The sequence below is a fragment of the Dendrobates tinctorius genome, unplaced genomic scaffold, assembly GCF_039654945.1.
Source record: "Dendrobates tinctorius isolate UK_male_01 unplaced genomic scaffold, ASM3965494v1 ptg000073l, whole genome shotgun sequence".
NCBI lineage: Eukaryota > Metazoa > Chordata > Amphibia > Anura > Dendrobatidae > Dendrobates > Dendrobates tinctorius.
The window spans coordinates 6,612,547-6,636,646 of record NW_027361741.1 but is presented as its reverse complement, the minus strand read 5'-3'; the positions used below and the strand labels follow the sequence as shown (position 1 = coordinate 6,636,646).

Below are 24,100 nucleotides of genomic sequence, written 5' to 3'. Positions count from 1 at the left end.
CCCACAAATCGATAACTTATTTCCACCAGACAATCCCTTTAACAATTGACTAGAAAACAGCCTTACTCCATGGGATCTTTTTCAGTGTGTAGAAGGACTGTGAAGTCTGTGTCCATTTTGGCACAGTCGATATAAAATGGACAGACTCCTGATATATATAATAAATTGTGTACAGTAGTACAATGCAGGATGTGCTGTAAATGTATTCATAAGAATTTGGGAAAGTTATGAAATGTCCTATAAAGGTCTGTTCTGTTCCTGATCTAAAGATCTCGACTTTTAGCTGCGATGAATCGGTGCTGCACTTTATTTATTTATTTTTTTTAACTCCACAGCGCTTTACAGACATTATTGGCACTGTCCCCGATATGGCTCACAATCTAAGCTCCCTATCAGTATGTCTTTGGAATGAGGGAGGGAACCCCAGCAAACACAGAGAGAACATACAAACTCCTTGCAGAGGTTGTTCTTTGTGGAATTTGAACACAGGACCCCGATGCTGCAAGGCTGCAGTGCTAACCAATGAGCCACCACGCCGCCCTACGTACAGTTGTGCTCCAAAGAATTACATACCCAGGCACAATTTTTGCTTTCTTGGCCTTTTTTCAGAGAATATGACTAACACCAAAACTTTTTCTCCACTCATGGTTAGTGGTTGGGTGAAGCCATTTATTGTCAAACTACTGTGTTCTCTCCTTTTAAATCATAATGACAACCCAAAACATTCAAATGACCCTGATCAAAAGTTCACATACCCCATTTCTTAATACCGTGTATTGCCCCATCTAACATCAATGACAGCTTGAAGTCTTTTGTTGTAGTTGTGGAAGAGGTTCTTTATTTTCTCAGATGGTAAAGCTGCCCACTCTTCTTGGCAAAAAGCCTCTAGTTCCTGTAAATTCCTGGGCTGTCTAGCATGAACTGCACGCTTGAGATCTCCCCAGAGTGGCTCAATGATATTGAGGTCAGGAGACTGAGATGGCCACTCCAGAACGATTACCTTCACTTTGTTCTGCTGTAGCCAATGACAGGTCGACTTGGCTTTGTGTTTGCTTCGTTGTCATGCTGGAACGTCCAAGTACGTTCCATGTACAGCTTCTGGGCTGATGATTGCAAATTTGCCTTCAGTATTTGCTGATAATGTGCTGCATTCATCTTTCCTTCAACCTTGACCAAGTTTACTGTGCCTTTGTAGCTCACACATCCCCAAAACATCAGAGATCCACCTCCGTGCTTTACAGTAGGAATGGTGTTCCTTTCATCACAGGCCTTGTTGACCTCTCTCCAAATGTAACGTTTATGGCTGTGCCCAAAAAGTTCAATTTTGGTCTCATCACTCAAAATTACCTTTTTCCAGAAGTTTGTGTATTGTAGGCAAGATACTTTGTGGCATTTGCGCAGTAATGGCTTTCTTCTGGCGACTCGACCATGCAGCCCATTATTCTTCAAGTGCCTCTTTATTGTGCATTTTGAAACAGCCACACCTCTAGTTTTCAGAGAGTCCAGTATTTCAGCTGATGTTATTTGTGGGTTTATCTTTGCATCCTGAACAATTTTCTTGGCAGTTGTGGACAAAATATTTGTTGGTCTACCTGACCGTGGTTTTGTTTTTACAGAGCCCCTGATTTTCCAATTGTTAATCACAGATTGTATGCTGCGGACTGGCATTATCAATTCCTTGGATATCTTTTTGTATCGCTTTCCTGTTTTATACAGTTCAACTACGTTTTCCTGTAGATCTGTTGACAATTCTTTTGATTTCCCCATGACTCACAATCCAGAAACATTAGTGGCTGGATGAAAAATGCAAAAGTCTGTCTGAATCCCAGAAACTCACTCAGGTTTTATGCACACACACTGATTACAAGCAAACAGGTCACAGGTGGGGATGTTACCTATAGAAGCCATTCAGACCCATGTGTGTCAACTTCTGTGCATGTCATCAGGCCAAAATCACCAAGGTATGTGAACTTTTGATCAGGGTCATTTGGATCTTTTGGGTAGTCGTCGTGATTTAAAAAGAGAAAACACAGTAGTTTGACAATAAATGGCTTCACCTAACCATGAGTGGAGAAAAGGTTTTGGTGTTATCATTCATATTCTCTGAAAAAAGGCCAAGAAAGCAAAAATTCTGCCAGGGCATGTAAACTTTTGAGAACAACTGTACCTGCTCATTAGTGAGGATTGGGCTATGGGGTCAGAGTCATAGAAATCAAGAAATCTGAGGTTTGGCTTATCGATTCCACAGCCCTGTGTCAAAGGGATCATCAACCGCACTTCAGCACTTCCCAGTTTTAAAACCTGCCCTATGGAGCCTTCACATGTGTGTACACAATGAGACTACTGTAGAGTACAGACATATGATTTTATTTCAATACGGTATAGCCGACGGCCCTGCCAGGTAGGCAGCGAGCAGCCAACCGCCTGTGAGAGCTCAACCTTAGGTTCATAGTTCTGTTATACATGTTGCTCCATCTAACAAGAATAGTTTGTAGCCAAGCTATGTGATTGCCGAATCAACGCAATTTGGATGTGCACTGACAATTCCCCGGTTTTCCCGATGTGAGCGGGCAGTCACGTTTAGCATACCTCATGTGTCCACTAGTCTCATCCAAAGTCACTGATGGGAAGCCGCTCACCCGCATGGGCACTAGTGACAGTGTGGCGGTGCACAATATCATGATCAGAGTGACTGCCCGCCTTACGGCTTAGACGGGCACAACCCCTTTAATATACTAGAGACTAGAATTTAACGAGGAGCTGTCATCTGTCCAGAAACACAATGATCCTATTCTCCATGAAATAACATTGCGGCTCGTATCTTTTAGAAGTCTGCATTGTGCTGTTCCTGTTATTCCCCCGAAATATTTATGAAGTGACAACTGGGTGTTACCAGAAGGTAGCGTGTCGTCCTGTAAAGCCTAGGACAGATTGGATAGTGGCACAAGAACACGCCGCATTCGGTGACACCCATACATTTCTAGGATTATGGGGACTAAGAGGACATCGGTGACAGGGGTGATCGTACGGACGTCCTTGGCGACAACGGCTATCTGGGAAGTGAGGACATGTGCCCCATGTTACCTTGGTGAAGTAAGGCTTGGTGAACTCCACCAGCAGCTCCTGCCGCCAGCTGTCCCCGAACCCTTCCGGAACATGGCGAGCTGCGAGTTTCTGTAGTGCTGCAGCTTTGTTCCTCTGGATCCGGTCCAGCTGCTCCGGGCTCAGGGGAGGGGACACGACTGCAGGGGTCTGCTCATCTTCTGGATGTCTGCTCTTCTTCACTGGAGTAATCTGGGGAGAGGAGTAACACAAGGCTCGGATCACACACTGCAGTCTCCGGCCATCGTACACGCGCGCCCCTATGCTACACAGTAGGCTCATGGTACTGCACAACGGCCGGGGCCCTACCAGACCAGGCGCCGCCTCCGGCTCACACGTGCTATTACACTTCCGGATGCTGCACACGCTGGATTTTCCCGGCAAAAAAAAAAAAAAAAGTTCAGTTGAAACTCCGCCCTCCCATCTGGATCTGTCCCCTAATTGGCTGTCAGACTTGCCATTCAATGATCCAGCCTATAGGATCGAACAGCACTTCTCTCAATGGCTCCATTCAGTCACACACTCTATAATAGACAATCAGACATGCTTCCCTTCAGCAGCTGACTGTGCGCGTCTGCCCTGCTGGATGACAGGTAATGACAGCGGTACGAGCAGTATGTAGTGGGCACTATTCCTGCATTACCACAGCCACCGTGCGTCCAGGTCACTCACCTCTCCCCTGCACCCTTCCGCTTCTGTAAAGGCCTCTGAGGAAGACCTCTTCTTGGAGACGGGGGTGAAGAAGGAATGGATGGTCTTCTGGCCGATCATGGTCGCCCTGCGGGAGTTCAGCTTGTCAGACACAGTCCTGCAGAGTGCACGGTTTTGGCGCCAAATTCTTCCTGCCCTGTAGGAGGCGGACCCAGCGGTTACCATGGTTACTGGCTGCGCTGTGAGGGGAGCTCCATGCCTGCACTCAGCTGTGAGGGATTAGGACGGTCACCTGCCCTGCAATGTATGGTGTCACTTGTAGTGCGGGAGTCGCAGCTATCGGTTATAGGCTTATAGAGTTATAGGCTATGTTCACACAGAGACCCAACCCTTTAGGCCATGTTCAGTATTTGGTCAGTATTTTACATCAGTATCTGTAAGCCAAGACCAGGAGCTGGTGATAATCCAGAAGTGGTGACGTGTTCCTATAAAGATGGGTGCCCACGATCCGGAACTAGAACTGTGAACGCAGCGCATGTCCCCTGCATCCAAAGCGCTGCCGTCTATTGAACGCAGGTGACGCCGCATATGATCACTGAACTGTGTGGAATCACCGCATCCCATACGTTTCTATTGGTGAAATGTCTCTTGCGGAGGCTGGCGTCTCCAGGAGAAACTGACGTGCTGCGGTCCTGATAGACAGGCTGCGGGCATCTCTGGACACAAAGCGGACATGGGATTCTTTGAAAGCCCATCCACTCTGCTGTAACATCTGGGCGCTGCACATGATCGTGGGCACATTCCCTTATACTTTTTCCTCTGATCCTCTCCTGCTTTTGGCTTACAGATACTGATGTAAAATACTGAACATGTGCACGTGGTCTATAGAGACACGCACGGAGCGTGCGGCTGCAGCCTGTGCTCAGTACACATTGGCCCGGGCACACTGACAGCCATCTGTGCAGTGTATCAGACAATGTGCCAGGGTGCTTCCAGCCGCCGGTGACTGAAGCCATACCAGTGTCTCTATGACTACGTGGGGACTGTGTGGCTTTACGCTATGTACCTACAGATTAACAGCATTTGGGGTCATGAAAGTTCGCCTTAAAAGCAGGCCAGGGACCAAGCTGCATGGGAGACTAGTCAGATCAGTGGATCCTTGGCAGCTGCCTCCTGCCAATGACTCACAGATCTCTCCCTTTACCCGCCAGAGACTCACCTGTCCGACTAGCCCCCCGTGCGGCTCTGTCCCCGGTTGCTATTAATCTAAGTATCTTTCTCTGGAATGAAGCAGGGTTTCAGGATCAAACGTATATGACTGAAAATAGACAGCCAGTGTCTTCTGCCTGTGGATCGGGCAGCGGGTATCACCTGCCAGGGACCCTTTAATTTAAATGGTAGAGAAGGACCTTGTTCTAAAGCCTCAGTCAGACATCCATGTTGCACATACGTTTTTTTCCACTGATATAAAGTGTACCTAGTATAACCTATAGTGCTAGTCACATGTCCGTGTTTTTCATGGACCGTGTATCCGTGCAGTACAGATGGAGACGTCTATTTTTCCCCCCCCAGGTGCACGGATAATAAGGGCAATACAAATATATGGATCTGTAAAAAATACGTACAGTAAACAGTCAATATTGGACGTTGCAAAAAATAGGAGACGCTTTGTAATTTTTGCATCCATGAAAAATGCTGGCTGAATGTCATTTACTGGTGGTAAAAACAAACCATACACTGATGACACCGGTAGCATTTTTCATGTACGTGTTTTAACACTTATGTGTGAATGAGGCCTAGACGTGTGTGTTGTGTTTACTACACACCTAATGTTCAAACTGAAACCTCGCCCGCTGCAACCAATGTTCTTGCTGTGGGTCTTTTGCAGTTACGCTAGTGGTTTTTAAGCACCTACCTCCTCAGGAATCTAGTCGGTGATGGCGTCCTCTTTTTGCCACATCCTGTATTGTAGTTAGCGTACCTTTAACCTTGAACTTTGCTTTTTGCTGTATCTCGAAGAGCATTTAATGACTTTGCTATCTTTTTGTATTCTTTCTGTATGCTTTTCTTTGTTTCTACAAGGCAGTGGACTCTTCAATTGTACAGTAACTAAAACTTTTGTATTTTGGGTTTTATCAATGTTGATTGCAACTTTGTTGTGGGTACTGAAACTCACTGCAGATTTATGGACCTGGACCCCAACCAATTCAACAAGCAAAAGAGCTCAATCCCCTGTACACTGCGTTCCAAATTATTATGCAAATTGGATTTATGTGTCATAAAGATCTAATTTTTTGTTTTTCAAATAAACTCATAGATGGTATTGTGTATCAGGGCCCTTTGGATCACTGAAATCAATCTCAAACGCCTGTGATAATTAGTTTACCAGGTGAGCCCAATTAAAGGAAAACTACTTAAGAATGATGTTCCACATTATTAAGCAGGTCACAGGTTTCAAGGAATTTAGGAAAGAAAAAGGATCTCTCTGCTGCTGAAAAGCATCAAATAGTGCAATGCCTTGGTCAAGAGATTAAAACATTAGATATTTCCCAAAAACTTAAATGTGATCATCGTACTGTTAAGAGATTTGTGTGCTCAGAATCAGCCAGACATGTTTGTGCTGATAAAGGCAGAATGAGGAAGGTTTCTGCCAGGCAAGTTCATCGGATTAAGAGAGCAGCTGCTAAAAAGCCATTACAAACCAGCAAACAGATATTTAAAGCTGCTGGTGCTTCTGGAGTCCCTCGAACCTCAAGGTCTAGGATCCTTCAAAGGCTGCAGTGGTACATAAACCTACTATTTGGCCACCCCTAAACAGTGTTCACAAGCAGAAACTGTTGCAGTGCGCCCAGACACACATGAAGACTAATTTTCAAACAGTCTTGTTTACTGATGAGTGTCGAGCAACCCTGGATGGTCCAGATAGCTGGAGTAGTGGATGGCCACTATGTCCCAACAAGGCTGTGACATCTGCAAGTAGGTGGAGGAGTCATGTTTTGGGCCGGAATCATGGGGAAACAGCTGGTAGGGCTCTTTAAGGTTCCTGAAGGTGTGAAAATGACCTCTGCAAAGTATATAGAGTTTCTGACTGACAGCTGTCTTCCATGGTATAAAAAGCAGAAATGTGCCTTCAGGAGCAAAATCATCTTCATGCATGACAATGCACCATCTCATGCTGCAAAGAATACCTCTGACTCATTGACTGCTATGGGCATAAAAGAAGATAAACTCATGGTGTGGCCGCCATCTTCCCCTGACCTCAACCCTATAGAGAACCTTTGGAGTATCATCAAGCAAAAGATCTATGAGGGTGGGAGGCAGTTCACATCAAAACAGCAGCTCTGGGAGGCTATTCTGACTTCATGCAAAGAAATCCAAGCAGAAACTCTCCAAAAACTCACAAGTTTAACGGATGCAAGAATTGTGAAGGTGACATCAAAGAAGGGTTCCTATGTTAACATGTAACTGGGCCTGTTAGGATGTTTTGGAGTTAAATGGCTTTTTTGTTCAGTGAATCTGACCTCCTAATGCTGCAGATTCCAGAAATGAGCATTTTCAGTTCTTTAAAACATATCAAATGTTTAGAAATTCTACTGTGCCTAATAATTTGGAACAGTGCATTTTGAATTTTTATTCATTTTGGAGATTATACTGTTATCATTGGGAGGTTTCTTCAATAAAATTCGATGTATACTCTAACGAGTGATGACTTTTATTAGATTGACTGTCATTTGTACCGACTATTTAGGAAAATCAGAGAAAAATATCATTTGCATAATAATTTGGAACACAGTGTATGAGCGTGTGTAAAGTGTAGAATTTTGTACAGGTTCAATATTAAGTACTTGGGCCTGTCACCTCTGTGAGGGTTTGTGCAGGAGCTTAAGGCTGGAGTCACACTAACCTGTGCAAAATACGGTCCGTAGTTTACACGCGTAATACGGATGAATGACCCCTAAATAGTGCTCCGTAGGTCATCCGTAAGCAAGGTGAGGTCGCGTATTTTGCGCATGTCTGCATCCGTATGCAATCCGTATGGCGAGATTTTCTCGCAGCCTTGCAAAATGGACATTTAACGGTTTTGAGGCCTGCAAACAATTTAAATCATTAGCCTGCACCCTATTTAGACACTCAGAAACAGGTGACTGCCTACATTCTGTCCATTTGTCACATTGCTTTCACGAGGTGTGTTGGTGTTCTTTGTGCAGCATGGCAGAGGGTCTGAGATTCAATACAACTGAGCAGGTTCTCCTTACCTGGCTTTTGTCACGGCGCTTTGGGCAACCATATCCTGTGATAGTGGATCCGCGGAGGAGGAGACGCATGTGGGTCCATCCACTTTTGAGGCAACGACTCACAAGAGGTCATTTTCACCGCCTCTATTCTTCTCTGCGGGAGCATCCGGACAAATTTTACCAGTACTGTCGCATGAGCATTTCCACATTTGATCGACTCTTGGAGACAGTGCTCTCTGGGATAACCTTTCAGGACAAAAGGATGCGCAAAGCTATATCTGCAGAGGAGCGACTTCTACTCACAATATGGTATGTACTACACAACCACATTCTCTATGTTCATAATGTGTGGGCTAAATTGTTTTTTGGCCTTCTTGGACAAAGTTTAATGCCCTCATCTTACTCCAAATATGTTTCAACTGACACAGCAGAATGTTAGGTCTAATATGTACTGCATATCACTTAGTCATTGTGCCACCAAATGTGTGTGTGTGTGTGTTATTCTATCTCAATTCCTACCAAGTTTTGTCGGCATGTAACTGATTTTTTTTTTTTTTTTTTTACTTTAGCCATTCTAAACTTTACTATTTCTGTTGTCCTACAGCTTCCTGTCCACTGGCCTGTCTTATGCTGCCCTCCACCATGAGTTTCTCATTGGAAAGTCAACCATTTCAGGCATAGTGAGGTCTACATGTGCAGAAATCCGGACAAGACTCCATCAGGTGGTCATGCCCGAGCCCAGGATGGAAGACTGGTTAAGGATATCAAGGGACTTTGAGAAGGACTGCCAGTTTCCAAATTGTATTGGGGCCCTGCAGGGCTGTGGAGTCGGAGTTAGTTTTGGTCGGAGTCGGTAGAAATGTACCGACTCCAGCTTTAAAAAAAATGTATTAATATTTCATAATTGATCTTTCATATGAATTTTATAAATGTTACTCAAATATATATGTTCTATCAAACTATGAACAACAGTGATAAGCAGTTCTGCTGGAGATAGAGACATTTCTTACTTCTTGTGTCACTGTTCTCCACTGCCCTTATCTAATCTTATACTTGGTTAACCTCATGCTGCCCCAACCCCCCTACTTACAATGTATGAAACTGAAAGTGAAAATGTGTTGCAAATTCTTAGTAGTAAAGCTCCTCCTCTAGACTAGATCATACTAGGTGTGCGTCTTCCAAGCATCTCACAGCTGCCTGCTACTCGGAAGAGGAAGACTGTAAGAAGTATTATCCTTTCAACAAACTTTGCATCAGTTAACTGTGAGTACATGAGGAATAATAACAGTATTACTGACCACTATATCAGTTGTACGACCTGGCAATAATTTTGTACAATTGTTTTTAAGAAAAACAATAGTCATTTGGATTGTGAATGCAGAATTAAAAACCTGAGAATGTCAAAGAAGCATCACATTAAATCAGCTGTATTTGAACATTTCACCATCACTCAAGATAGAAAACATTATGTCTGTCAGTGTATGACAAATGATCCAGACGAAAACAAATGCTGTGAAGCCAAGATGAGTGCATATTCAGGCAAAGATAAAAATGCTCCTACCAGAGCTTCTAATCTAAAGAGACATTTACAGCGCTTTCATCCAGAAGTACTGAAAGCAGTGGATGAGAAAGACTGCATCCAAACCAATGAACCAGTGCCCAGCTATTCCAGCCAAACAAAGGAGCAGAGAACTTTGCAGCCATCAGTTGCAAGATATTTTGTCAGTGACAAAGTTACTGTGACAATGACAGTAGATACATTTAAAAAACAGATCATAGAGCTGCTTGTAAAGGATAGTGTGCCTATTTCATTATTTTCACGACCAGCTTTTATGTGTCTGAATGGGGAAATGGCCCTCAATCTTGGTGTTTCTCTGGAGAGAGAGAGTATTAGAAAATTAGTAATCGAAGAAGCTTTTAAACAAAAGGAAGAACTTAAAAAAACTCTCAAGGGACGCTTTCTGTTTCTTAAAATGGATGCCTGCACACGTCATAGAGTGAACTATTTTGCCATCAATGTCCGATTTGTTTGTGACAAAAATGAAATAGTTACCAAGACATTGGCAGTAAAAGACACCAAAGCTCATCACACCAGTGAGTTTCTCCAGGTCTTGGTGGAAAAGGTTCTGCAAGACTATGAACTTAAAGAGCAAGTTCTTTCTGTCGTAACTGACAATGCTTCAAATATGATAAGTACTATTAAGCTAATGAATGAGAGTAATGATGGTGACCAGCAGCTAGAAGAACATTCTGGGTCCACAGACACAGACATGTTTGAAATAGAGGAACACAGTATTGTAACTGAGGAGCAAACTGAAGTTGCTTCAGATGAACAGCAACATGATAGTTTAGATCTTGTTGAAACTGTGTCAATATGTTCTTTCATTCCTCACATGCGCTGTGTTGTGCATACGCTACAGCTGGCTATAAGAGACAGTCTGTAAGAAGGACATGCTGCTGCACTGATTGGCAAGGTGAGAAAATTGGCTACTGTTGCCAGAACCCCTAAAGTTGACTCAATTTTGAAGAGACGTGCTGGAAAAGGGGCAATTATTGATCAAGCCACACGATGGGGCAGTACTTACTTAATGATTCAGCGCTTGGTTGAACTGAAAACCTTTCTTGTAGACATGGCTAACCCTCAACTGACGCTAAATGAAAGTCAGTGGAATCAGGTGACTGAGCTGGAAAAATTGCTAGAGCACCCATTTACAGTGACTAAAAAATTACAAGCAGAGGACTTAACTCCATGTATTTTCTTAAAGGAGTGGAAGAACCTGATGTTTCGCCTGTCCCAAAGAGGAGGGTTAATTGCAAGTGGCATTGCTACATCAATGAAACGGAGAGAGGAGCTTCTATTACAAAATAACATTCTTTTGGCAGCTGTTTATGTAGACCCAATGCATCGGATTCTTCTAGATGATCAACAGCTAAGTAAAGGAAAAGAAGCTCTGTTTGAAATAGCAGTAAGGATGAAAGGGTTGCAGAACAGTCAGGAGGAACAAGAAGAACTTGGTCGTCCTGCCACATCTTCACCCTCATCAACTGATGAAGAATTTAATTTCGAAAAATATTTGGATCACAAGGACCGTGCAAAGCGTTCCCGCATAGAAGAGTCATCCCCATCAAGGAACACAGCCAGTACATTTCAGCAGAATTTTTCATGTGCACTAAAAGAAATTGAGAAATTTGACCGTTCTTCAAAAATAACAGTGCAACAAGCGATTCCTCTGTATCCTGACATTGTCAGAGATGTTGCCCGAGTGGTTACTGCTTTGCCACCAACACAAGTTAGTGTAGAGAGGTTGTTCTCTGCTCTCAAAATAATTAGATCAGATTTGAGGGCATCCATGAAGGAGGATCTGACAGAGGCAATACTTTTTCTGAGGACAAATCTATAGATTTCTTCTTATTAACTGCATAAAAGTGTTTATTGCATATTTACTTACAGTTTAGAAAAGTTTATAAAAGTTATTTGCTATATTCTAATTGTATTCTAATAAATGTAGTTTTTGCTCTAAGTGGTCTGATTACTTATATGATGGTGAGAAACTGAATAAGCACGATGTTTAATATTTTACAACAGTAAATTTGTTGTTATGAATTGGCCATTTATGAAGGAGTCGGAGTCGCAACTGTGGCTTACCGACTCCACAGCCCTGGGGCCCTGGATGGCAAACATATCAGGGTGCGTAAGCTGCCGAACTCTGGCTCCCAATTCTTCAATTATAAACAATACTTTTCTGTTGTATTGTTGGCTCTGGCAGACCCTTAATACAAGTTTATAATTGTTGACATTGGGGCCTATGGAAGGACGGGAGACTCTAGAGTCTTCAATACTTCCATAATGGCTCGGCGGCTACGCACCAACCAGTTGGATCTACCACCACCACGCCAGCTACCAGGCTCCACTGAAGAATCAGTCCCTTATGTCCTTGTGGCAGATGAGGCCTTTCAGTTATCGCGCAATGTCATGAGGCCATATCCCTGGCACAACCTTGACCACAGGCGCAGAATTTTTAACTTGCGCCTATCACGTGCTAGGAGACTGGTGGAGTGTTCCTTTGGGATTCTTTGTGCCAAATGGCGGGTACTCCAGTCTGCCATTCAGTTGAGTGAGCAAAATGTGAATGAAGTTGTGAAAGCCTGTGTTGTTCTGCATAACTTCACCAGGATACATGATTGTACCTCCTCTGATGGTGTTGTGCGCAGGGTGAGACCACCTATGAAACCTCAACGTAGACCGCTCTCTGGCCTAAAAGTGCGTGATATTTTCACTAATTACTTTATCTCACCTGAGGGGGCAACTTATTGGCAAGGGCATGCTGTGTTTGTTATAATTTTTCTTTAATTGTGTCTAAATATATATTACTCAAGCCCTTATGATTCTGAGTGTTTCATTGCATTGGTTTGTGTCTGTTAGTATGTTGTGAGGGATTGTGAAAAATCAGAGACGTTAACTAGAGTAGACAAATTTTTAGTGTTGCCTTTTTTTTTTTTTTTTGTTTTGCTTAAAGGCAAACATAATATTGCCATAATAAAATTTTGGCAATGGGCAAAATGACCCTTTGTGCCGCCTTTGATATTCTGAATGCTGGTTGCCTTGAATTTTTTTTACTAGAGATTGCTAGCAAAAAAAGGTGACTACTTCACTAAGGCCAGCACGCCTTTCCTAGGCGTTAGCAAGTGAGTAGTGCATTTTCATCCTTTCATTTTACAGTATAGCGCGTTTAAATATTCTCTTTTCTACACACATGTAATATCTGTCTGAAAGGTGTGAGGTAGCGTTGCCTGTCATGATGGATTGTTTAATATGTTTGGAAAACATTGTTTAAAAATGTGAATGTTAAATTATGTTCTAAATGTTGGTGATGGAAAACACCTGTTTTTTCCTTTCTATTAGGAGCACCAGTTAAAACTCACTGGACATCTCCACCCATCAGAATCATAAATCCTCATAGGTTGGGGAAGGGGAATGTGGAAGAACAGCCTGTGGGTGCTGCTGGACACTGTGGCCAACATCGCCCTGTGTGGGGCCATACTGTTGCCCATGATGCTGGAATTGTCCTGCCTCCTGGGACTGTTGGGGATACTGGCCAGAGTAATGATGATGGTGAGGGGCTTCTTGTTGGCTCTGGTAGGCACGTGGCTCATACCCACCAAGATAGCCAGATCGTCCCCCAACCAGGTTGGGACCAGCCTCCAACACTGGGTGGGTACAAGTGGCCATATTGGTGGGGTTGGCTTGAGGAAGACATTTGGGGCTGCGGAATAGAAGGTTGGGTAGGGGGAGGAAGGGGTTGAGGTGTTGGCCCACGTATTAGGGGCTGTTTGGACCCTGCTTGAGCAAGCATCTGTGTGGATGGTCTCATGCGCATTAAATTTCGTGGTGAGAGCTGCCACCTCTCCAGAAACTCAAAAACCTCATATGGGGTATTGGGGGGGGGGGGGGGGGGGTGCTTGCATCAAGCAGGATCTGAATACATCCCCTAATACGGAGCCGGACCTCACGGGTAAGGGCACGGATATAAAGGGTGAGGCTACGTGCATAGGCCTCCTCCCCATCATCTGTAGTTACTCTAGACAAATAATTGAGCACCCCTGTGTCCACATTGGTCCTGCTCTCTTGAATAGTGACCTGGCGCCTTCTTCTTGTTCGCCATGATGTTAGAGCAGCCTGTGGGGAGGACCTGATCTGGGTAGTTGGGCTGCTGCTCAAGTTGCCCGGCTCTTCCAGGATGGGTGATGTGGCAGCAGCAGACCGTCCTGGTGGTGTTGTGTGTAGGCCAGCCATTGTGTTGTCTTGTGATGCCTCATCTTCAGCCATCCTTCTTGTAGGGGGAGAAGATGGGCCAGCCACCTCATCCCCTACAGGATCTAGAATGGGCTCTGCCTCTGAGGCCGTTCCTCGATCCGTAAGGTTGGATTGAGTTCTGTTATGAAATAGAACAGAGGCAAAAATACATCAATATTTTTGTCCCTGTAATGTGGTGTGAGGTATGTACTAACGGTCTCAGATCCAGAATTGGGGCGAGGAAGTTCAGCCGGTCATAGTATATGTACTTTCTTTTGACATATCCAGCATCCCCACTCCTGGACCGCTGCTGGTGTTCCCGGCGGAACTGGTCCCGGATGCTTCGCCAGCGTTTCATCACATCTTCCACTGCAATGTGACAGGAAATATTGTCAAATTCACATATTTGAGAGGTCACATTTTCAAAAACAGTCTAGGCATGGGGCCTTCTGGGGTGTGCGTTCTACCCATGGTGGCATATGTAATTGGGCAGATACACAGGTTCTCATTAGCTACACTTAAACTAATTTTTTTGTCTAGGAGGATGAGGAGCTTGTGGCCTAACCCCAAATTATGGCTGTGTGAAGGCACGTGTCACATCCAAATGTAACGGCCTCATGAGGCTAAAAGTACATGCAGTACAGGAAGGGGGGTGCTGAATCTAGATTTTTTTTTTTTTTTTTTTTTTTTTTTGGCGCGCTAAGGTTAGGCTAGTTTCACACTTGCTTTTTTTTGCAGCGCGTTTTTCCCGCAAAAAAACGCATACATAAGCATACAACTGCTGCGTTTTTTTCAAGCATTTTTATGAGCATGCATGAAAAAAACGCAGCGTTTGTATGCGTTTTTAGCGCGTTTTTACCGCGTTTGCATTTTTTTCCAACATTTTTAGGTGGCCCCTCACACTACCCAAACCATGACTTTACTAACCCTAACCCTAACCCTGACCCTTAACCAAATCATACTTAACCCTAACCCTGACCCTAACCCTTAACAAAACCATACTTAACCCTGACCCTAACCCTGACCCTAACCCTTAACCAAACCATACTTAACCCTAACCCTAACCCTGACCCTAACCCTTAACAAAACCATACTTAACCCTAACCCTGACCCTAATCCTTAACAAAACCATACTTGACCCTAACCCTTAACAAAACCATACTTAACCCTAATCCTGACCCTAACCCTGACCCTAATCCTTAACAAAACCATACTTAACCCTAATCCTGACCCTAACCCTAACCCTTAACCAAACCATACTTAACCCTAATCCTGACCCTAACCCTGACCCTAACCCTTAACAAAACCATACTTAACCCTAATCCTGACCCTAACCCTGACCCTAATCCTTAACAAAACCATACTTAACCCTAACCCTGACCCTAACCCTTAACCAAACCATACTTAACCCTGACCCTAACCCTTAACAAAACCATACTTAACCCTAACCCTGACCCTAATCCTTAACAAAACCATACTTGACCCTGACCCTAACCCTGACCCTAACCCTTAACAAAACCATACTTGACCCTAATCCTGACCCTAACCCTGACCCTAATCCTTAACAAAACCATACTTAACCCTAATCCTGACCCTAACCCTAACCCTTAACAAAACCATACTTAACCCTAATCCTGACCCTAACCATGACCCTAATCCTTAACAAAACCATACTTAACCCTAACCCTGACCCAAACCCCAACCCTGACCCTGACCATAACCCTAACCCTAAACCCCCTTAACTAACCCTAACTCTAACCCAAACCCCTAAATTCCATGGTTTAAAAAAAAAAAACGCATATGCAAAAAAACGCATACATGAGCATGCCAGTGCGCACATATGCGCATCCATAGGCTATAATGGCCATTTTTAGCGCAAAACGTGCGCATGCGCTTTTTTGCAGGGCCAAAAAATGCAACATGCTGCGTCTGGAAAATCCCAACGCACACCCCAAAAAAACGCAGCGCATGAAAATCGCATACATGCGCTTACCAGCGCGCAGGTATGCGCACCCATGTTAAATAAAGGGGAAAAAACGCATGCGCAGGTGTGCGTTTTTTTCCAGCGCTAAAAAACGCAAATGTGAAACCAGCCTTAATGATGTATTTATGGTTGCACTTACGAATTTTATGCTGCTCATCACGTGGTCTGTCACCAAAATCATGGTACATCTGGCGACAGATGCGCCTCCATAACGTCTCCTTTCTTGTCCGGTTAGCATAATTTGCAGCGCGTGGGTCCCATATTTCGGGACGCTCCTGCACCAGGACAATGAGCATCTCAACATTAATGTAGGTGGACGCCATGCTGCTGCTGTACTCCGTGGAGGCGTACTTCCTGGATGGCTGGAGCACTTTTTGAGCTCATTTGCATGTCTAGGCTTCCTGATGATGGATTGGCCCATTTCCTGTCACCAGCCAAAAAACCTGCGTATTTCTCGCAGGTCACACGTGTGTTCCGTGTGTAATCTGTATTTTTTGCGCACCCATAGACTTGCATTGGCGTACTACGGGCGTAGTACGCTGACAATCGCAGCATAGGATACGGATGAGAAATATACGCCTGGTGCGAGTGACCCCATAGAGAATCATTTGTCCGTGTCTAATGCGTGCTTTTAGCGCCTCACTCGGCCGTATTCCTCGCCAGTGACTCCGGCCTAAGGCCTCTTTCACACATCAGTTTTTTGGCTTCATTTTCAATCCGGCGGTTTTAGAAAAATACAGATCTGGCAAATGATGCCGCCGGATCTGTTTTTTTTTTTTTTCAGACTTGTATTAGCTACGGATTGCAACGCCTCACGTTTCATCCGTCGTTTGCTGAATCCGTCGGAAATTTTGTGTCCGGCGGCCGGAGATGACGGACAAAGTAACGTTTTTTTGTCTCCGTCGGACAGCGACGGATCCAGCGCCGTCTGTCGTTTGCTAGAATGGAACCTATGGGTGCCGAATCCGTCGCTGTCCGTCAAATGACGGAATCCAGCAACGGATTACGTTTTTTAGCTGTGCATGCTCCAATTATTAACAGGTAGGGCAGTTGGATCCGTCGCATCAGTTTTTCACAATCTGCAACGGATCCGTTTTTTCTAAAACTGCCGAATTGCGACTGACGCCAAAAATCTGATGTGTGAAAGAGGCCTTATTCTTGTCTATTAAAGTGAGCACTTCGGAAAAGATTTGAGTTATTGTTGGTAGTCTGGGTCCTGAGTCTTCACCAATTATTTATCAGGGCATTATTTATTATTGGTGCAGAATCCAACCAGAGGCGCAGCACTTTTAGACCTAATACTATCTAATAGACCTGACAGAATAACAAATCTGCAGGTCGTCGGGCATCTAGGAAATAGCGGCCACAATATTGTACAGTTTCACTTGTCTTTCGCAAGGGGGACTTGTCAGGGAGTCACAAAAACACTGAACTTTAGGAAGTCAAATTTGACCAGCTTAGAGATGTTCTTACTAGCCTATAATTTCCAGGTTCACGTTTAGAGCCCTTTTTGAATATTGGTACCACATTTGCTATGCGCCAGTCCTGTGGAACAGACCCCATCGCTATAGAGTCCCTAAATATAAGAAATAATGGCTTGTCTATTACATTACTCAGTTCTCTTAGTACTCATGGGTGTATGCCATCGGGACCCAGAGATTTATCTATTTTAATCGGTTTCGCACCTCTTCGTGGGTTAGATTGATGACCCTTAATATAGGGTTTTCTCTGTCTCACGGCATTTCACCTAGCATTTCCTTTTCCACTGTGGAGAAGGTGTTTAATATATTAGCTTTTTCCTCGTCATCTACAACCATTCTTTCCTCACAATTTTTTAAGGGGCCTACCTTTTCACTTATGATTCTTTTACTATTGATAAAGTTGAAGAACAGTTTGGGATTGGTTTTACTCTCCTTAGCAGTGTGCTTCTCTGTTTGCTTTTTGACAACTTAAAAGGGGCTTCCACATAGCAATATCGCTAAAGCGTCACCAATTTTGTGACGCAGCAGCGATATTGCTAGCGATATCGCAATATGTAACACTTACCTCCCCCCGCTGGTTATCGCTGATCACGCGAGAATGTCCTGGGCCGTCTCTCGGCGGCGGCTTCCTGCTGGTGTGGATGCGGGCAAGAGGACGTCTTCGTCGCCGCGTCTGACCGGTAAGTGCCGACCGCTGCTGCATCGCTGGTGAGATCTCCCTGTTTGGCAGCTCACTAGCGACCATTTAGCGAAGCACCAGCGATCCTGACTGGGTCGTATCGTTGTCGGGATCGCTGGTGCATCGCTAAATGTAACGGGACCCTTAGTTAGCTTTTTAGATAAAGTATTTTTCTCCCTATAGTGTTTTTTTTTTTTTTTTTTTTTTTTTTTTTTGAGCTTCAACGGTGCCATCCTGCTTTAGTAGTTTAAATGCTTTCTTTTTACTGTTAATTGCCCCTCTTACTACTTTGTTTAGCCACATTGGGTTTTTCCTATTTCTTGTCCTTTTATTCCCACAAGGTATAAACCGCTTACGGTGCCTATTTACCGTTGGATGTTCTAAAACATTTCCCATTTATTATCTGTATTCTTATTGCTGAGGACATTGTCCCAGTCAACCAAACTAAGTCTAACCTGTATTGTTAGTAAAATATTTGAAGGGTTTCTGAGGGATGTTGTTCTGGATTATCTCAATTATCATAACTGATTAACTCCGTATCAGCACGGGTTTATGAGGAATCGCTCCTATCAAACCAATCTAATCAGTTTTTATGAAGAGGTAAGCTATAGACTGGACCAAGGTGAGTCATTGGATGTGGTATATCTTGATTTTTTACAAATCTTTTGATACTGTGCCACACAAGAGGTTGGTACATAAAATGAGAATGGTGGGTCTGGGGGAATATGTGTGAAAATGGGTAAGTAACTGGCTTAGTGATAGAAAGCAGAGGGTGGTTATAAATGGTATATTCTCTAACTGGGTCGCTGTGACCAGTGGGGTACCACCGGGGTTGGTGGTGGGACCTATTCTTTTCAACATATTTATTAATGATCTTGTAGAAGATTTACACAGTAAAATATCGATACTTGCAGATGATACAAAACTATGTAAAGCAGTCAATACAAGAGAACATAGTATTCTTTTACAGATGGATCTGGATAGGTTTGAAACTTGGGTCGAAAGGTGGCAGATGCGGTTTAACAATGATAAATGAAAGGTTATACACATGGGAAGAAGGAATCGATATCACCATTACACACTGAACGGGAAACCACTGGGTAAATCTGACATGGAGAAGGACTTGGGGATCCTAGTTAATGATAAGCTTACCTGGAGCAGCCAGTGGCTGCCAAGGCAAACAGAATCATGAGGTGCATTAAGAGGTCTGGATACACATGATGAGAGCATTATACTGCCTCTGTACAAATCTATGGTTAGGCAGCACATGGAGTACTGTTGTGAATTCACTTTCTGGGCTGCCTCTGGTTGCTAGTGAAGGTAGTGGAGCTGGTTGTATTGACAGAGGAGTCGCAAGTTCTCTTTTCGGGCTCCCTCTGGTTGTTACAGGAGGTAATGGAGCTGATCTAATTGACAGAGGCCTGCCACCTGATAATGAGGACGATTGGACATCGAGTCTCTGGATTTAAGACAGCTGACTCCCTCTATCCCTGCTGGTGATTTTTCCTGCCTCCTGGGGTCTTAGTTTCCAGTTCAGTCCCTGCATGCTCAAGCTAAGTGTTCTTTGCTATTGTTCACATTTGATTTGGTTTTGTCTATTCAGTTTTGTGTGGTCAGCCAGCCCTGGCTGGGGCTGTGCCGAATTTCCATCCTTATGTTACTTTGTGTCAGTTTGGTTTTTTTGCCCCTTATTAAATTGGCCTCTTTTAGCTCTGCTTTCAGAATATGCCAGAGTGCTGATATGTGGGAGAAGTCTAGTGACTTCAGAGTTTTTGCTATGAGAAGTGTTGGACATCTTTGCAGGTTTTTTTGCGTGATTGCAGACAGTGTCTTTCCTTTCTAGTTAGTGTGGGCCCCATCGTTTGCTCAGCCTATTTCCCTACCTGTGTTTGTGTTTTCATCTTGTCTCACCGACAATATATGTTTGGGGGCTGTCTTCCTTTGGGGTCTGCTCTGGGGCAGTTTAGATTTCCCCTTTTCTTGCTTTAGGCTTATTTAGTTCTCCGGCTGTGTCAAGGCGTTTAGAATCATCGTGGGCACGCTCCACGGCTACTGCTAGTTGTGTGGATAGGATCAGGGGTCTGCAATCCGCTTAGTTACCAACATCTGTGGTTTTCTGTAGCTTAGCTTGGTCTTGTTTTCCTCCTCTGTGACCCAATCATAAGAGTACTGTGTACAGTTTTGGGCACCGGTGCTCAGGAAAGAATGGAACTAGAGTACAAGGAGGGCAACAACATTAATAAAGGGGATGGGGGAACTACAATACCCAGAGAGACAAGCAAAATTAAGATTTAGGCTGGCTTCACATTAGCGTTTGTGCGCAGCGTATCATCTGCATGTGCAAACACATGCTTACGCTGCGTTTATCGGCATCAGCTTACGCATACCAAAAAAAGGCTGCGTGTGTGTGCGTTTAAATGCATTTTTGTTTGTTGTTTATGCGCATGCGTTCGATATTTCCAGGAGAATTTGGGTATGCGGACAGTGCTTTTCCAGTAGAATTTCCTTGACACAAGCCACACAAGCGTGTCTCATGGGATTTCTATATATAGACCCTGCACAGATGAAATCCTTTTCTTTTGCTGCTGTATCAAGCTGCAAGATGGATTTTGGCGTGGAGAGCATCAATCTTAATCTTGATTAAGATTAAGATCCACACCCCATTTTATACACCTGGGATTTTGGAGGGGCTGAAATCAGTTCCTGGATATGCTCAGTCTGAAGTACCCATGCGCATCAAACGCATCCATGCGCATGACCTTGCGTACCAGTGTGTTCCCATAGACAGTAATGCCTTGTTTTGACGCACTCATGCGCATGCCTGCGCATATTTGACGGCTCAAAAACTGCAACATTTTGTGTTCGGCGTGCACCGTGAAACGACGCACGAGGACGCATTCGCATACAAACTGATGCCAACGCATCTCCCTGCGTACATAATGTTAAAAATAGGTACGCAAGACGCATGCGGATCTTGGGAAAGGAGTACGCAGGCATACGCTGCGCACAAACGCTAATGTGAACCCAGCCTTAGTCTACAAAAGACGACTGAGGGGCAATCTAATAACTATGTATAAGTATATAAGGGGACAATACAAATATCTCTCCGAGGATCTGTTTATACCAAGGAAGGTGACGGTCACAGGGGGGCATTCTCTGCGGCTGGAGGAGAAAAGATTTTTCCACCAACATAGAAGAGGATTCTTTACTGTTAGGGCAGTGAGAATCTGGAATTCATTGCCTGAGGAGGTGGTGATGGCGACCTCAGTCGAGGGGTTCAAGAGAGGCCTGGATGTCTTCCTGGAGCGTAACAATATTGTACCTTACAGTTGTTAGGTTCTTTAGAAGGACGTAGATCTGGGGATTTATTCAGATGCAATTTAGGCTGAACTGGATGGACAAATGTCTTTTTTCGGCCTTGCTAACTGTTACTATTACATATATAATATAATAAAAAGGTTACTGTTCTTATTGGTATAGTATTACTTTTGACAATTATATTCGTGTGTTCTTTTCCAGGTGGCACTGTGGGAAGCTAACTGGACAACACTATGTACAGTATAATCACAATTGGGCTTTCTTCTGTAGTATGTTAAAATAATGGATAAGTTTGTGATTAAAAAAGCCCAAACTAAAAGCAAAAGGACGTTTGTAGATGAAGATGCTGAATGTTCAGACACTAGCAGTCGTACAGAAAACCTACCCGGAAAGAGATGTAGGATTGAAATGATGGATTCATTCCTGAATCAAATATATACATGGAAGAGAGTCCGTGCAGAAAACCTGAGCTGTGATTATACCTTTCTATTTAACAAGACAGAAGCTAATGAGCTATTTCAGCAGCTGGAGAAGGACATTGTCTACTTTACAGGTGATAACGCTGTAGCTATCCATCAATTAGTGAGGCTTTCTTGTCTGACATTACCCTCTGTAAGACCCTATAGGAGCCTGATCGCGGAGGTCAATGCTTTCCTACGGTAGCCAGGGACCCAACTGGTACGATCCATAGAATTACTAAAAAGGTGTTATTTTTAGTGCACAATCAACAGAAAAAAATAAAACATAAGATTTATTTGCATTTTGACACCCGTTATGTCCTAAAAATAGCAATTATAAAATATGTAGCCCAAGACTAAACCAATCCCTCCCAAAAAAGCCCCCTATACAGCTCCAAAGATGGAAAGTTTAAAAAGTTTTGGCTGTAAGAATACAGCAACATTTTTTTAATGTTTGTCTAGTACAAAAGTAAAAAGATAAAAAAAAAATCTTTTGTATTGCTATTATTGTATTGACACATAGAATAAATGTACCTACAAAAAAGTTACTAAACATCCACTCACAGCTGCATGTGCACAAAAAGCTTTAACAATTCAGTTAAATAGATAAGATTCCTTAACCCCTTTCTGACATTGGACGTACTATTCCGTCCATGTGCCCTGGGACTTAATGCCCATAGACGGAATAGTACGTCATCGGCAATTAGTCGCACTCATGGGGGGAGTGCGGCTGATCGCGGCCGGGTGTCAGATGATTCTCACAGCTGACACCCGGCACTAAGTGACAGGAGCGGTCACGGACCGCTCCCAGCACTTTATCTCCCAGAACACTGCAATCAAACACGCTCGCTGACATGGAAACCCGATGTGTGATGATCATCATGCACAAAACGAGTGTCCCATAGTGGGACAAGTGTAAAAGTAAGAATTAAATTAAAAACAATTTTTAAACAAAATATTGAAAATAAAAAATATTCCAAAATTAAATCAATATTTGAAGAAAAAAATCTAAACAATAAAAGTACATATTTAGTATCGCCGCGTCCGTAACGACCCGACCTATGAAACTGTCCCACTAGTTAACCCCTTTAGTGAACACCATTGAAAAGGCAAAAAAAAATGCTTTATCATCATACCACCGAACAAAAAGTGGAATAACGCGATTAAAAAGACATATAAATAAACGTGGTACCGCTGAAAACATCTTGCCCGCAAAAAACAGGCCACCACATAGTTCCATCACCAGAAAAATAAAAAAAAACTATAGCTCAGAATAAAGCGAAGCAAAAATAATTTTTTCTATAAAAGTTTTTATTGTATAAAGCGCCAAAACAGAAAAAAAATATAAATGAAGTATCGCTGTCATCGTACTGACCCGAAGAATAAAACAGCTTCATCAATTTTACCACATGCGAAACTGTATTAATGCTCCCCCAAAAGAAATTCATTAATTGCTGTTTTTGGTTCATTTTCCTCCCAAAAAATCTGAATATAAAGCGATTAAAAATAAGTCATGTGCCCGAAAATGGTACCAATAAAAACGTAAGCTTGTCCCGCAAAAAACAAGACTTCACGTGACTCTGTGGGCCATAATATGTAAAAATTATAGCTCTCAAGATGTGGTGATGCAAAAACTATCTTTTTGCAATAAAAAGCATCTTTTAGTGTGTGACAGCTGCCAAACATAAAATCCCGCTATAAATAGTAAATCAACCCCCCCCAATCACCCCCTTAGTTAACCCCTTCATGACCAAGCCTATTTTGACCTTAATGACCAGGCCATTTTTTGCAATTCTGACCAGTGTCCCTTTATGAGGTAATAACTCAGGAATGCTTCAACAGATCCTATCGATTTGAGATTTTTTTTTTTTTTTTTTTTTTTTTTTTTCCCTGACATATTGGGCTTCATGTTGGTGGTAAATTTAGGTCGATAATTTTTGCGTTTATTTGTGAAAAATTTTGCAATTTTCAAATTTTGAATTTTTTTTCTGTTAAACCAGAGAGTTATGTGACACAAAATAGTTACTAAATAACATTTCCCACATGTCTACTTTACATCAGCACAATTTTGGAAACAAAGTATTTTTTTGTTAGGAAGTTATAACGGTTAAAAGTTGACCAGCGATTTCTCTCTTACAATAAAATTTACAAAACCATTTTTTTTTTTTTAGAGGGACCACCTCACATTTGAAGTCACTTTGAGGGGTCTATAAGGCAGAAAATACCCAAAAGTGACGCCATTCTAAAAGCTGCACCCCTCAAGCTACTCAAAACTACATTCAAGAAGATTATTAACCCTTCAGGTGTTTCACAGGAACTAAAGCAACGTGGAAAGAAAAAATGGACATTTTAATTTTTCCAACAAAAATTTTCATTTAGCATCAATTTTTTTCATTTT

General features: G+C 43.1%; 2 protein-coding genes across 4 annotated transcripts in view; one reads left to right on the top strand and one right to left on the bottom strand.

Annotated features, from left to right (window-relative positions):
* Positions 1–4,049, bottom strand: part of UNG (uracil DNA glycosylase) — a 55,378-nt gene extending 51,329 nt beyond the window's left edge. Inside the window, exons 1-2 of one of the 2 annotated variants that reach the window (XM_073582600.1) lie at positions 3,775–4,049; positions 3,085–3,294 (exon numbers count right to left, since the gene is read on the bottom strand). In XM_073582600.1, coding sequence (XP_073438701.1) covers positions 3,085–3,294; positions 3,775–3,978 — 414 coding nt within the window. In that variant the 5' untranslated portion in view covers positions 3,979–4,049. The remainder of the gene's footprint in view (positions 1–3,084; positions 3,295–3,774) is intronic. The other variant, XM_073582599.1, reaches the window with a different exon arrangement.
* ALKBH2 (alkB homolog 2, alpha-ketoglutarate dependent dioxygenase) overlaps positions 1,912–24,100 on the top strand; it is a 29,272-nt gene continuing 7,083 nt past the window's right edge. Inside the window, exons 1-2 of one of the 2 annotated variants that reach the window (XM_073582602.1) lie at positions 1,912–1,961; positions 21,446–21,797. In XM_073582602.1, coding sequence (XP_073438703.1) covers positions 21,527–21,797 — 271 coding nt within the window. In that variant the 5' untranslated portion in view covers positions 1,912–1,961; positions 21,446–21,526. Of the gene's footprint in view, positions 1,962–3,547; positions 3,696–21,445; positions 21,798–24,100 lie in introns of those variants that run through there. The other variant, XM_073582601.1, reaches the window with a different exon arrangement.